This window comes from Python bivittatus, unplaced genomic scaffold (genome assembly GCF_059951505.1).
Source record: "Python bivittatus isolate LINGU-HERP-01145 unplaced genomic scaffold, Pbiv_v1 ctg000200_np1212, whole genome shotgun sequence".
In the NCBI taxonomy this organism is placed as follows: domain Eukaryota; kingdom Metazoa; phylum Chordata; class Lepidosauria; order Squamata; family Pythonidae; genus Python; species Python bivittatus.
This window is the reverse complement of record NW_028277040.1, coordinates 3,264,013-3,276,942: the sequence shown is the minus strand read 5'-3', so window position 1 is coordinate 3,276,942 and position 12,930 is coordinate 3,264,013. Positions and strand designations below refer to the sequence as shown.

Below are 12,930 nucleotides of genomic sequence, written 5' to 3'. Positions count from 1 at the left end.
CCTTAGGATCATAGCCTGCTTGTTTCCAGTTTAGTGAAGGTTAAAGAGACATCATTACTACATGATGTACTAGAGACATTGTTATGTAGTCATGATGAACAGAATCATGCTATAACAGTTATTGAAAGGAAGCAGAATAATATAATGCCCACCTGTATTATATACAAAATGACATCATCAAGTTGTAACCTCTGGAAAGTTAGAGTCAGGAAGGAAAGCATAGCACATTTGCATCTAAGTAACTAGATAACCAGAAATCACCCCAAACTAGATTATTAGACATCTTACTCTAGTTCCATAGGCACAAGTCAGTTGGGCTGACAGTTGAATTTTTCTTCAGCAGTGACAAAAGACTAATGTTTTAACTAAAAACTGCTGGCTAGATTGTGGTGTTAGGGCTTTGGCATCTGCCATCTGCACTGACCACCTCATTCTGCCAGGTGGTAGGGTTAGATTTGAATACAACAAGCAGGCCAGATATTTCTGCAAGTTTAACGGGGGAGAAAGGTGATGGTCTTTTCCTGTTGTTTGCCTCTTGGGAGGGATCAGCATCCTAATAGAGAACCATATAATCTTTGTTCAGTCACTGAGGAGATCTAAATAAAAAGGAATCATTTAATGCATGATGATAAGTAGGTTTTTGGAAAATTTCACTGAAGTTATTGTGCACTTCTGTATGTAGCCCAGTTGCTCTTGCAAAGCTCTTTTTACTAATGGAAATGGCCCTTTGACAGCAGCCATTTTTCAAGAAAATGTTAATTTTCTAACACATCTATGCAGGCTTTGTGACTTTCTTTTCTCTGTAATCATAAAGGCATTTGCAATGACCAATCAAATCCTTGTGGAGAAATCAGTGGTAGGATGGAAAGAAATTGAGTATGAAGTTGTGAGAGATGCAGCTGACAATTGTATCACTGTCTGCAATATGGAAAATGTTGATGCAATGGGAGTTCATACGGGTAGGTTTGTGATGTTATTATTTAATACTTTGTTGTTGGAATCCCAAGGCTTAGTGCTGGCATCTCTGGGACTATAGTATTGATCCAATTTCCCTAATCCAGCCTCAGAGATTTTCAACATCAAATGCCCTCTCCAACCTCCAGAACCATCTTCCAACGGTTCTGAACATAGGCTACAAAAAACAATTAAAAAATCAAATCAGTTTATTACAAAAGAATATTTAAAAGTAGAGCTGTTATACACTTCTTTATATAACAGAAAAACAATAAGTATAATAGGGTCTAAAAATAGTTAAGAACATATATAATAAAATAAAACAGAATAACAATAGTTTTACAAGAAGTTCCAAACTTACAGTAATTAATGGTGCAGTGTATTGTACAGATTGTAGCACAAAACTGGATGACTTGGGAAGATATTTTTGAGTCCTTGTCCAAAAGAAGTAACATTAAGTAGAACTCATACTCCCTATCCAGAAATTTCTTCAAGATTGGATCAATGAAGTTCTGTCTAGAATGCTTATATGGGGAGCAATATAGTAGCACGCGGCTTAGAGTTTCTATTGAGCCATGACCACATGGACATAACTGAAGATACATAAGAGTACCCTTAAAATGTCCAAAAAGGACTGCTGAGGGCAATGCATCCAGCCTGGTTAAAGTGAATTCTTAAAAATTCAGAATCATAATGGATGATAAATAGAAGGGTGGAGCAAACCCTTTTGGAAGAATATGATAAATATTAGGCTATGACACCTTGCTTAAATTTGGAGATCTATAACCCACATTCATTGTTTGAGGGCAGTTCTAGCATTATCAAAACCTAATGAGCATAAACTTTCCATAGAGAAGCCCAGTAAATGAATTTTATCTAGAGCTTTTTGAAGTCACAGTGATTTAAAACAATCTCTAAGTACTAATGGGTCCAAACCTATAGGAAGTAGGATTAATTTAGCCAAAAGGTAATAAGAAGAAACGACGCTTTAGCATCCATCAAGATTATACCTGTTTCTACGTGTAAGATGGCATTTTTGATACTTGTTGGAACCATCAGTATGGCTCTAATTAGCTTATTTTGAATAATTTCAAGAATGTTAAGCTTTGCAAAAGGGCAAATTTGGGAGCCATAAAGAAGCTGAGGGACTACCTTAGCTTGGAAAACCTTGCAAGCTGCAGGGATGTAATGGGCTCCTTTTGAGTGGCAAAATCTTACAATAGCTGTAGAGATATGCTGTGTGACACTTGCCTGGTTAAAAAAAAAGGGTAGAGAAGCATGGAACTGCACTCCAAGATATTTATAGGTATGTACCTGCTCAGTTTGAGTCCCATTTATTTGTCATTTGTGAATTTTATGATAACATTGGGCAAACATTAAACATTTGGTTTTCTGATAGTTTTTTGATATGTTTCAAGTATTTGTGTGAGTTGCATGAAGTACCATTAAAAGTTGCAATAAGTATTCCTATGTCAACTCAACTGATAAGATATTGTGATGTCTCCATGCAGCATGCAAGAACATGGTCAATTTAAAGTTGATATTTGAATCTAATATCACTGAATATGATCAAAAACGAAATGGGAATTGAATCCCATGTACTGTATATTAATGTGGAAGGAAGGTTGACAGAGTTCAGTAGGACTAATTTTCTACCCAATGTGCATAGGATTTGTAGTCAGGTTGGAGGCTCCATTGAGTTGGAAAAGTCAAGTTGCTGCATTCCTAAACATCTGCAATTGTTTTACATCTTGAGACTTCCAATTAAGGAGATTCCACAGAATCATAGGCACTTCATTTCATAGCACAGCAGAGCCTCTATTTAGGAGGGTAGATAGTTATTAATGTTACGCAAAGCATTCTAAAGATGTGCTTTGCAAGGTGTGGGAGCATGTAGCAAAACATATTTCTTTGAATCATTAAAGCAGCCGTGTTATTTGTGAAGTTTAAGCCTTGACTTGCTTGAGATATATAGATGACAAAGCTGCTTTAACAATTACAAAGAAGTCTTTTTAATGCACTCCCATACTTCATGAATCACCTCTTTCAAATACTTTGCACAATTCTAGTATGCATCAATAGCATAAAGTACCCTTGAAAAAAATTGAATTTGTAAGGAATGACTCATTCATTTGGAGCTTTATTGCAACAGATGGATAAATATGTACAGTAGAATGAAGCTATTTGTCACAGAAGTTGAATCCAGGTTCATCAAAAATATATGGAATTCAAGATACATGGAAAAAAAAGATTGTTGATAGTTGGTCAGCATTTTAGCATCTTCTTAATATTGTCTTATAATGCATGTGTGTATGTATGTATTTTATTTGTATATTGTCCACTCCCAAAGCTTCAAATTTTAATTTATTTTAAATTGTATCAAATAAATAAATTGGCATCCAGTACTAAGCACATCTATTCCCATGCATTTTAGTTCTGTGCATTGTCTACTGATAATGTTTGATGGCTGAGAAATATGTCTATAGTTTTAACACAGACTGAACATTGCACAGTTAGACTAAATCATGATCACTGCTCTTCACCTTTTTTCTTCTTCAATTAGGAGACTCTGTTGTAGTGGCTCCCAGCCAGACCCTTTCAAATGAAGAGTTACAGATGCTACGCAAATCAACCATCAAGGTTGTCCGCCACTTGAACATTGTGGGGGAGTGTAATATCCAGTATGCCTTAAATCCCACCTCTCTAGAGTACTGCATCATTGAAGTCAATGCTCGCCTTTCTAGAAGCTCTGCCTTAGCATCGAAGGCCACAGGGTAAGGCAAGATACAGTCATGGGTGAACAATTAAGCAAGGGAAGCATTTGAAATGTTTTTACAAAGCCTTTGGAAATGTTTAAATAGATGGTTATGTCAAAACACAATTTCAGTTAAATTCATGAATGCCCTTATATATTTAATAAATTTCCAATTCTGTTATGTTAACATTTATAATTTAGTGTTGGAGAGACTCTCCAGGGATGCATGCAGCCCTCACCCTCAGGCTGGACATCCTTGCTAGAGTTGTTTGATTATCATGCATGTCTGCTTTGATGTCTTTCCTTCAAGGATTGCTTTGTCGCCTGGAATGTAAAATTAAATTCTGTAGGTGCACAAAATGTGCTGTAACCTTAGATCTTTTTCTTTTCCTTGGGAGTAGGAATGCTGGACACATTCCCTTCCACAAATCGTGGGCAAGCCAGAGAAATGCTGAAGCCCTGAAGAAAAATAAGTTATGTGGTCTCTGTGTACTTCCTGGACCAAACCTGAAAACTATGTAGCTGCCGGAGGGTTGAACTAGATCAGCGTTTCTCAGCCCCAGCAACTTTGTAAGATGTGTGGACTTCAACTCCCAGAATTCCTGCATACTGGTTGGAGAATGCTGGCTGGGAATTCTGGGAGTTGAAGTTCACACATCTTAAAGTTGCTGAGGTTGAGAAACACTGAACTAGATGATCCTTGTGGTCTCTTCCAACTGTACAATTCTATGATATGCAAAAGCTTTTAATGCATTTTCTGTCCTTTTTTTCCAACAGCCTCTATTTTCTTGATCTGCGTCTTAGTACATTATTGAATGCACATAGAATACTTTTACTATGAATATGGTTTTCCAACCATTATCCAAGCATGTTTTATTTGCTGTACTCAAGATCACATGAGTACTCTCTACTACAACATTTGCTGTAGCCTAAACAGTACAAGATATCTACATCATGCAATGTTTCTGTCCTTCAAACACGCTGAAGGAATATGGTCAAAAGAAGCTGCACTGCTCCCGTATGCTATGAGCTGGGCCCAAGATTCAATATTTATTAGATGAGCTGCATATAGTTCCACTTTAATAGACAATTCTTTGAGCATTCTAACACTGGAGGCTTTCTGCCAAAGCTTGGATGGTTGGAGGATTCCTGCTCTGGGCACAGGGTTGCACTAGAAGACCTCCAAGATATCTTCCAACCCTATGATTCTATGATTTCCTATGATTCTAACCCTCTGTCAATATGAAAATGTTTCTTTTTGTTCTTAATGCCAGGTACCCTTTGGCATTTATAGCTGCCAAAATAGCCCTTGGGATCCCTTTACCAGAAATTGAGAATGTAGTATCTGGAAAGACCACTGCCTGTTTTGAACCCAGCTTGGACTACATAGTAACCAAGATACCACGCTGGGACCTTGATCGTTTTCAGGGTGCATCCAACAAGATTGGGAGCTCAATGAAGAGTGTGGGTGAGGTGAGTCCAATGCTTTCCCCCTGTTTTCCAAAGAAATATATACTTTTCAAAACAATATTGAGATCATTTGGCTGTGTTGATGATAGTGTTGGAAATGGGGAGCGGGAAGAGGATGCAGTAGTTCAGAGTGTTTCACAGACACAGGCTTACTCTAAGATTGCTGGCACATGGCAGAGATAAGAGGAACTAGAAATCTTCTTTGATTTGTAGCTCTACCTGTTAATCGTTGGACTTCACATTCATAACCATTGCACACAATACACTGTCTCTACCAGCAATAGAAAACCTATTTCAGGCTCAGGGCTGCTCTTGGTGAACTCTTGGCTTGGAAATAATATGTGTTTGTGTGTGTGTGTACATGTGTGCATGCACATGGATGCATTCCAACAAGTGGGTGAGGCCAAGATAAAAACAAATATGAATATCCACATATTTAATCATTTCCCCCTTTATCTAGATTAGCATTTGGTGGCATTTTTGAAGGCATTCTAGATCCATGGCTAGGGAGTTGGAAGCTATATAAAGGAATACATCCCTCATACCCTTCAGATATTTTAGACTATAATTACCATCAGTCCAACCATTGTTCATGCTGGCTGGGATTTATAAGAGTTATAATCTGAAATCTCTGAAGATCCTCCAATCTATGTGATATATTTGTGCTTTAAATTATTATAGCTTTCTCTTTCCAGAATCTTGCACATCATAGTTTGTGAAGGATTTTCTGTCAGAGATTACCTGATCTCTCTCACAAAACCACCAGCGTTCCCTAGGAACACAGAATTACTTTTAAAGTCAAGTGTGTGATGTAGACATGTTTTCAAAAGTAATTTTGAGCATCTATAATATTATTTCTGGTAATATGTTGCTCATGTGAAGTAAAAAGTGGGAAAGAAAAACATTAGAATGCCAACCATTATAATTTTTATAGCGTCCTCCAGGACAACTTGGGAAAAGCTGACTTAAGCCTCTTGTATTAGTTAGTTCTTCCAGAAATAATGGAAGAACATTATCACTCTTTGTGCAAATGTCTCTAAAAGTCCAAGTTCTCACATTCGCTGGTAAATTGGAGCAGTTCAAGCCTATTTGTTTGTTGGAGCTCCTGATAGGAGGAACTGGTTAATACAAACTGAAACAGTTTAGTCTGAGGACTAAATTATGACTGTTTCATACAAGATGCAGAGCATGGTAAAAAGTCCTTCCTTGCATAAACATCCATAGGCATCTTGTTCTTCCCAGAGTGAGTGCCTTTACTGACTGAAAGCCAGGTCTAGAGACCTAGTTGTTTATATTTGGTTTTAAGAGCTAGATAATGATACTATTTACTGTTGCAGTTATTTTTCTGCTAATATTGAAATAAATTATTTTTAAATAGATCTTACTATGAATTTTATGTTTGACTATTAATTCATTTTATGACAAATTAATGTGGTGGATCATTTTGAGATACGAAAGGTGGCATGAAAATATAAAGATAAATAGTGGCTCATGCATATGGTAATTTTGTTTAATAGCAGTCAATCAAATACATGAATATTTAACAGTGAGGACAACCGAGTTCTTTGTTGCTTCCATAGAAGAGTGAAAAGATTCATGAAATAACTTAGAATGTGGCTAATGTTTTGATAAATGTTTGAATGTTCTCTTCTTTGAGCTACTTCCAAACTCTTGGGAATTTCAGCCTCCCTTGGAGAATATTTGGTGAAATGCCTCCCAATTTCTGTACTCATTAATAAAAGTGTAACTACACCTCACACTCAGATTCATTCTTGAAGCAAACAATGGCTTTGACTCTTTCTGTTGTTTTTTTTAATTGCCAGTTATTGTCTTTATTTTTCAGTGAGAACAGTATCATTCAGTCAGTATTTCTATAGCCAAAAATTATGACAAGAACATTTTCTAATACATTTTATTTGGACTTCCAAAAACTGTTGGGGAAGTATACCATCCTTCAGTGAATCTCTTTCCTGAATTTTGCAAGTCAAAAATGGGAAGGATAATTTTGGAAAAATGATATTACAGTACCCTATGTGTTTAGACTGTCATGTGCACTTGCTCAGGATAGCATTGTGCCCATGTCCACCCTAAGACTAAGTTTTTAGGTTGAACACAGTTGCTCTCAACAAGCAGAGTTCTGTTCTTGGCTGCCTCTGCTATTCCTTCTACCCCCGCTTCCATCCGGAGGCATCCATTCCTAACCATGATGACATCAAAATGATGAAAAGTGTATTGTGAATCACAGCACAATGCAACATCATGACACATGTTTCTTTCCTTATCCCCTGCCTCAGAGACACCTATGTATCTATTTTAGAATTACTAAAATGTGCAAACAAAAAACGTTGACCAAACCTCAGTATGCTATTGGAGCTGTAGCTTGGCTGCGGCTTCTCAAGTTATGAGAGTTGCAAAAATCTCTAGTCAACTTCTTTCATAATTAAGAAGTGTTTGAGAGAACAATTTTCTATTTGTTGGCAACGTATGATGATTTTAGTAACCACATGTAAGGTATGAGATTTGTTTCATATTTTCTCCTTGTATATAGTAGTTGATTGCTGTCTTAAGACCTATGCAGAAGGAATGCTTTGAATATTAATAACTAAGCAGAAAATCAAATTCAACATTTTCAGCTGTCAGCAATTTTATTTTTATTTCCATTTTCATTTTTTTCTAATAGAATACCTATGGACATTGTTTTAAAGATGGTGGAAAAGAGCATGGCATTTAAAAAATTAATTTAGGACTCTCTAGAGTAATACTGACACATTCATCTGTAGGTTTCAAGAGGAATGGAATGTGACATAGTGGGTAAATCATGCAGTTAATTAGTTAATTGTCCAACAGTTTTGCAACGTATAATCATTAATAACATATTTGCTTGTTTTCAGACTTTTTTCTTAATGGTTTTAAAATATATTCTTTGGCTGTATTATTTTGACATCCAAGACTTTCTTTAGAGCATCAGGTTTTCTTTAATCAGATCTCCTTTCTACCTCCATAGAAAAAAGTAAAATATAGACAACTCCTTTATGGAAAGCCTTATTTAATCTAATAATACAATGACTGTACATTTTTCTTTTTTAAAAAAGGTATGCAAAACTTGTTTATGGCATACAAATGGGTGCTTTGCCTCCTCTGAAACAGCCCTTTGATGTAAAGTGAAGCAATGCCGCGTTTCTAATCACCAGAACGCAGCTGCTTTGCTTTTGATCTGATCGCTAATAGGGGCTACTGTGATGCGCAGTCCATGTTGCCAAATTGAAGCAGGTGATCCAGGCAGATGGATCTTGTTTCCACACAGGCTGCGCTGAGGGCGAACCAAATGATTCCAGGAGGCAAGATGCCTAACTGAGGTGGATCTTCACCAGTCAGCCCAGGCCTAGTCATTATTTATCTTTCTTTTACTTTGAGTTCAAGAAAGGGGCGAGGTCTGCAGTGGTGCCAACCCTAATCATGCCACTGCAGCTTTTTATTTTATCATTTTAATGTTGGTCTCATTTTTTTAATAGCCAAAAAATGTCAGCCTCCTTTGCAGCAGCTTAGAGGATGTAAAAACGACTCATGCTTAACTATGCCAGTCATCCTGGATCAACTAAGCAAGGGAGGGGGCAACTGGGTCAGCTGCATTTTGAGTGCAATGTTCCCTTCCATTTTTTTTTTTTTTAATAGGGTTGAATTTTGTCAGAAAAACTGGGGAAAATATTAACCATAGATCTCCAACAAATGTGAGGAACTGAACTTACTTTGCTCTGTCAGGCAGCTCTGTAGTTTCACCATAGAATTTGAAATAGCATTTCCTCCTTAACTTTTATGATACATTGATTTATTTCGATATTGAAAGGTATATTTTTGTTGTCTATTTGTTGTAGTGTTGGTAGTAATAAAGTGATGATGATGATAATGATTTGGATCTTGTAAACAACCAAGACATGAAGCAGGACAGAGGAGGGAGCAATGCTGCATTTGTTTTCTGTCTGAAAGAATTACCGATGTATTTAAAAAGCAGTTCAAAAGCTCCTCCTAAGATGGCTTTATGCTCCCATGTCCTTTGGAGAGAAATTTTGTACAGTAGTGAAATGTTTGAATGTAGCCCTAGTTTGGCTTCTCCGGTTAATTAATTGGGATGGATGGGTGGGTAGCATAGTGTGCCTGAGTGAGCACAACCAAGCCTATTTACAGTAACTAGAGGTTGATGCTTCAGGTCCAAAAAGATAAGTAAAGTTTACTAAGGATAAAGTTTACATGCTCTAGGAGAAAACCTGCGTCTCTGATAAATGTATTAATGGTGGGGGGAAGGGGAAGATGGAAGAAAGGAAATAAGTGATTCTGTTCTTGTAGGAAAAAAAACTCTGAAAGTCTTCCGCTTAGGAGGAAGACAGGGACTTGCATGCCATCTCTATTCCTAATATCCCAGGTGGTCAATCAAGTTTTAGGTGCAAAGAATCAAAGCTGTTAAACTTTATCTCTAACATCTTGTACTCTGGTTTTCTTCAACACATGAGGTTCTTGTGCACAGATCACTCTGCCTTATGCTTCTTCTCCTAATTTATTTTTACGGTGGCAACTTGAATGTTATTTTTCTTGAGAAATCCTGAAACAGAAGAGCACTTCCTATGTATGACAATAATAAGACTTTCCTCGTTTCAGGTTATGGCTATTGGGCGCACCTTTGAAGAGAGCTTTCAGAAGGCTTTAAGAATGTGCCACCCATCCATTGATGGCTTCACGTCATGCTTGCCAATGAATAAAGACTGGCCTAGTAACGTGGATCTCAGAAAAGAACTATCTGAGGCCTCCAGCACGCGGGTGTACGCTGTGGCCAAGGTACTGTGAGAAATAGCTGAATTTTCATCTTGCCACTAGCTAATAGACAAACAGTTCTTTTAACGGACAGATAGTAGTGCCTTTTCAAGATGAAAATCAGCACTTTCTATGTTTTTTCCTGAGACCAGAACAAAGAGAATGGAATATTCAGGTGGAACATTTTGAATGTGGCAGAATTCTTGTTTTAATAGAGCAAACTGTTCATGCCAAACAAGATCTTGGTTGAAATAATCTCACAGTATCAGAACCTCCAACATTCTCGTGTAATTTTTTTATGAAGATCGAGACCATAGGTAGTCTGGTGGCAGCCTTTACACTAAATCTTTAATAATTAAGAAGCAGGAAGAACAAGCCTGCTGTTAATTTTCTTTCTCCAAAATAGACTACTTTTCAGATTCCCCGAAGCCATTATACAGTCTGCTTATGGCATCAACCTAAGAAGAACGGACACTGATTCTTCCAGAATATGGAATTATTCAAATATGTTTTATATTCTTTTCTGTTTTGACATTTCAGTTTTCTTTACTTGTTAAAATTCATCTAGACGGCTGGAACTTGCTGGCCAGAAATCTTCAACAATTGTTATGACACTTAAAGAATGAACTATTTATCCCCGTTAGCGCAATGCCATATTAAGTCCGTTTGCTAGGCTTGTCAAAAATCCTTTAACTCTCACTTTTCTCAAAATCCAACATTTGGAGATGGAGAAGGAGTCTTGACACTCTGCTTTGAAAAGATGCAATTACAAATTTGTATTATGGATGCTACTTTCCTGTTTAAAAAAGAGGTAGAAGTAGAGATAGGGATAAAGAACTGCAGAGTCACATTCAAATTACATGAACCGTCACTACGTTTTAGGTATATGATGGTGCTGATTGTTTCTTGAGTTGCCAATACTAATGCTACAGGACTCAGATCTTACTTATACTTCTGGGGTATACTACTTCAGACTTCATGTAGAGGCTTACATGAATGAATGCTCATCCAAATCTCTGCCCACAGAAAACTAGCTTGCTATGAAGAAAATTAAGCTAATACTTATTCCTCAGTGAGCATAAAACCTAAATAATTTAGTCATATTCCTGTACAGGTTTTAATAGGCGGATATCCTTTTGTGCCTCAGTGGGCCCAAAGTCCCTTTTTCCCTGGAGAACATCGTTTACATCTTTGTTGGTATTGTAAAGTCTAACTCAAAAATTATGAGTAAGCAACTCTGTATAATTTAGGTAGCTGCTGTTATTCTTTTTCTGTGGACAGCCATTGCTTTTTAATTGGGTCAAAAGATGCTTTGTATGAATGCATGTATTTTCTCATTTGAAAGGAACCAGTTGCTTCACTGGGTGTATAAGGCTTCACAAGAAAGGAGAAATTGATATCAACAGGTTGTTTACAAACCAGTGTGGTCAGGAAGAATGCTGTAGTGCCTATCAGAGAGGAACGTTTCAGCAGGGTCTCTTTGAAAATATAGTATTGTGGTTGTCAAGTTTGCTTCTCTCAGGGAATATTTCCTATCTTAACAAATATGCCAACATACTGAATCATCATTATGGAATTTTGAATCATGCCAAATGAGTACAGCTGGGGCCATAATCAGATCTGTTGGCCCTCAGTGTTGCTAAAACACATCTTTTCACTCTCCAGAAGTTGCACTTCATATAGGATTCTTGGCAGTAGTGAGCAAGCTTTCCAAGAAAGTTTGTCTACTGCAACTGATCTTTTTACAAGGAACCACTGGATTCCCTGGAACACAGTTTGAAAGCTAAAGGCAATGTGTATTTGAAAATCACTGTTGTATAGAAGAAATCTAATTCTAGTGAGATTTAAACTGATTTGAACTGAACTTTCTTGCCTGTTCAGTTGAGACGGGGAACTTTCTACTGAACATCTAAGCAAACTGCTGAAGGTCCACAGTGTTTCTCTCCTTTTCAGCCAGAATCCATGACAATAATCATAGGTCGGATTGTTTTTATAAGGCTGATTCTTAAGGTTTCAGGGAACCTGCAAACCTTAAAACTAATATACAGGAAGACAGTTCAATGTTTTGTTCCAAAAGGAATATGAAATTTTTGAACTTATCTGACCAATCTTGGGCAAACCTCCTTACTTGACTCCAACTAAAGCTTAGAAATAATATTTTATACTATTAAGTGAAAGCTGTGCCTGACTACAATTATATGGACCAGTTTCTGTAGATTTAAGACTTTGAAATGAGCTTTTATAAACTTCTGAACATAATTTCTAACATATGGAACTAGCATACAGTTTTAAAGGAACACTGGAGGGAATATTAAGCATGAAGTTTTTTTTTTTGATGGCAACAGTGAAAACAAAATAAAATGCAACTAGTTAAATTAAATTAACAGATTATATGGACTGCATTAAAAAGCAGTCCATATAAACTGTTGCTGGAAGTTAGATTTAGAAAGAGCTAAATTTCAGAACAGATACAAGAGAGAAATAACTACCACATATTTTCATTCAATGCAGTGTTCAGGAACAAGTCAGTTTTTAATTCATGAAACCATGACTAATCAACATCTCTTTCTGGTAGGCCTTGAATGAAAACTTTCCTGTAGATGATATCCATAAACTTACAGACATTGATAAATGGTTCATCTTTAAAATGCGTGATATTGTGAACATGGAGAAGAACTTAAAAGCTCTTAATAGGTAAGTCTATTAAACTTTCTTCTAAAGACAGCTGAATATGCTTTTGCTGTATTATTCTAATGGCAGATGGTTGTTTCTATGAAAGTGCTGGTCTAGCAAAAGTTTCTGCATATTCTTTTTTTTCTTTTTTATGGTTAACTAGCGTACTAAGGGTGGTCATGGCAATGCAACCATAAAGGTAATGCTGTGGCTGAGTGGGCTGGTTGTACTGCTGCTCCACTGCCTCAACTACACAATTCTTTCAGGGACTGCTT

The 12,930-nt window shown here is 36.8% G+C and overlaps 1 protein-coding gene across 1 annotated transcript in view; it reads left to right on the top strand.

The window, feature by feature from the left end:
* CPS1 (carbamoyl-phosphate synthase 1) overlaps window positions 1–12,930 on the top strand; it is a 136,936-nt gene that overhangs the window by 52,256 nt on the left and 71,750 nt on the right. The window contains exons 17-21 of the mRNA XM_007421662.2: window positions 815–959; window positions 3,518–3,728; window positions 4,984–5,182; window positions 9,830–10,006; window positions 12,558–12,676. Of these exons, the coding sequence (XP_007421724.2) occupies window positions 815–959; window positions 3,518–3,728; window positions 4,984–5,182; window positions 9,830–10,006; window positions 12,558–12,676 (851 nt within the window). The remainder of the gene's footprint in view (window positions 1–814; window positions 960–3,517; window positions 3,729–4,983; window positions 5,183–9,829; window positions 10,007–12,557; window positions 12,677–12,930) is intronic.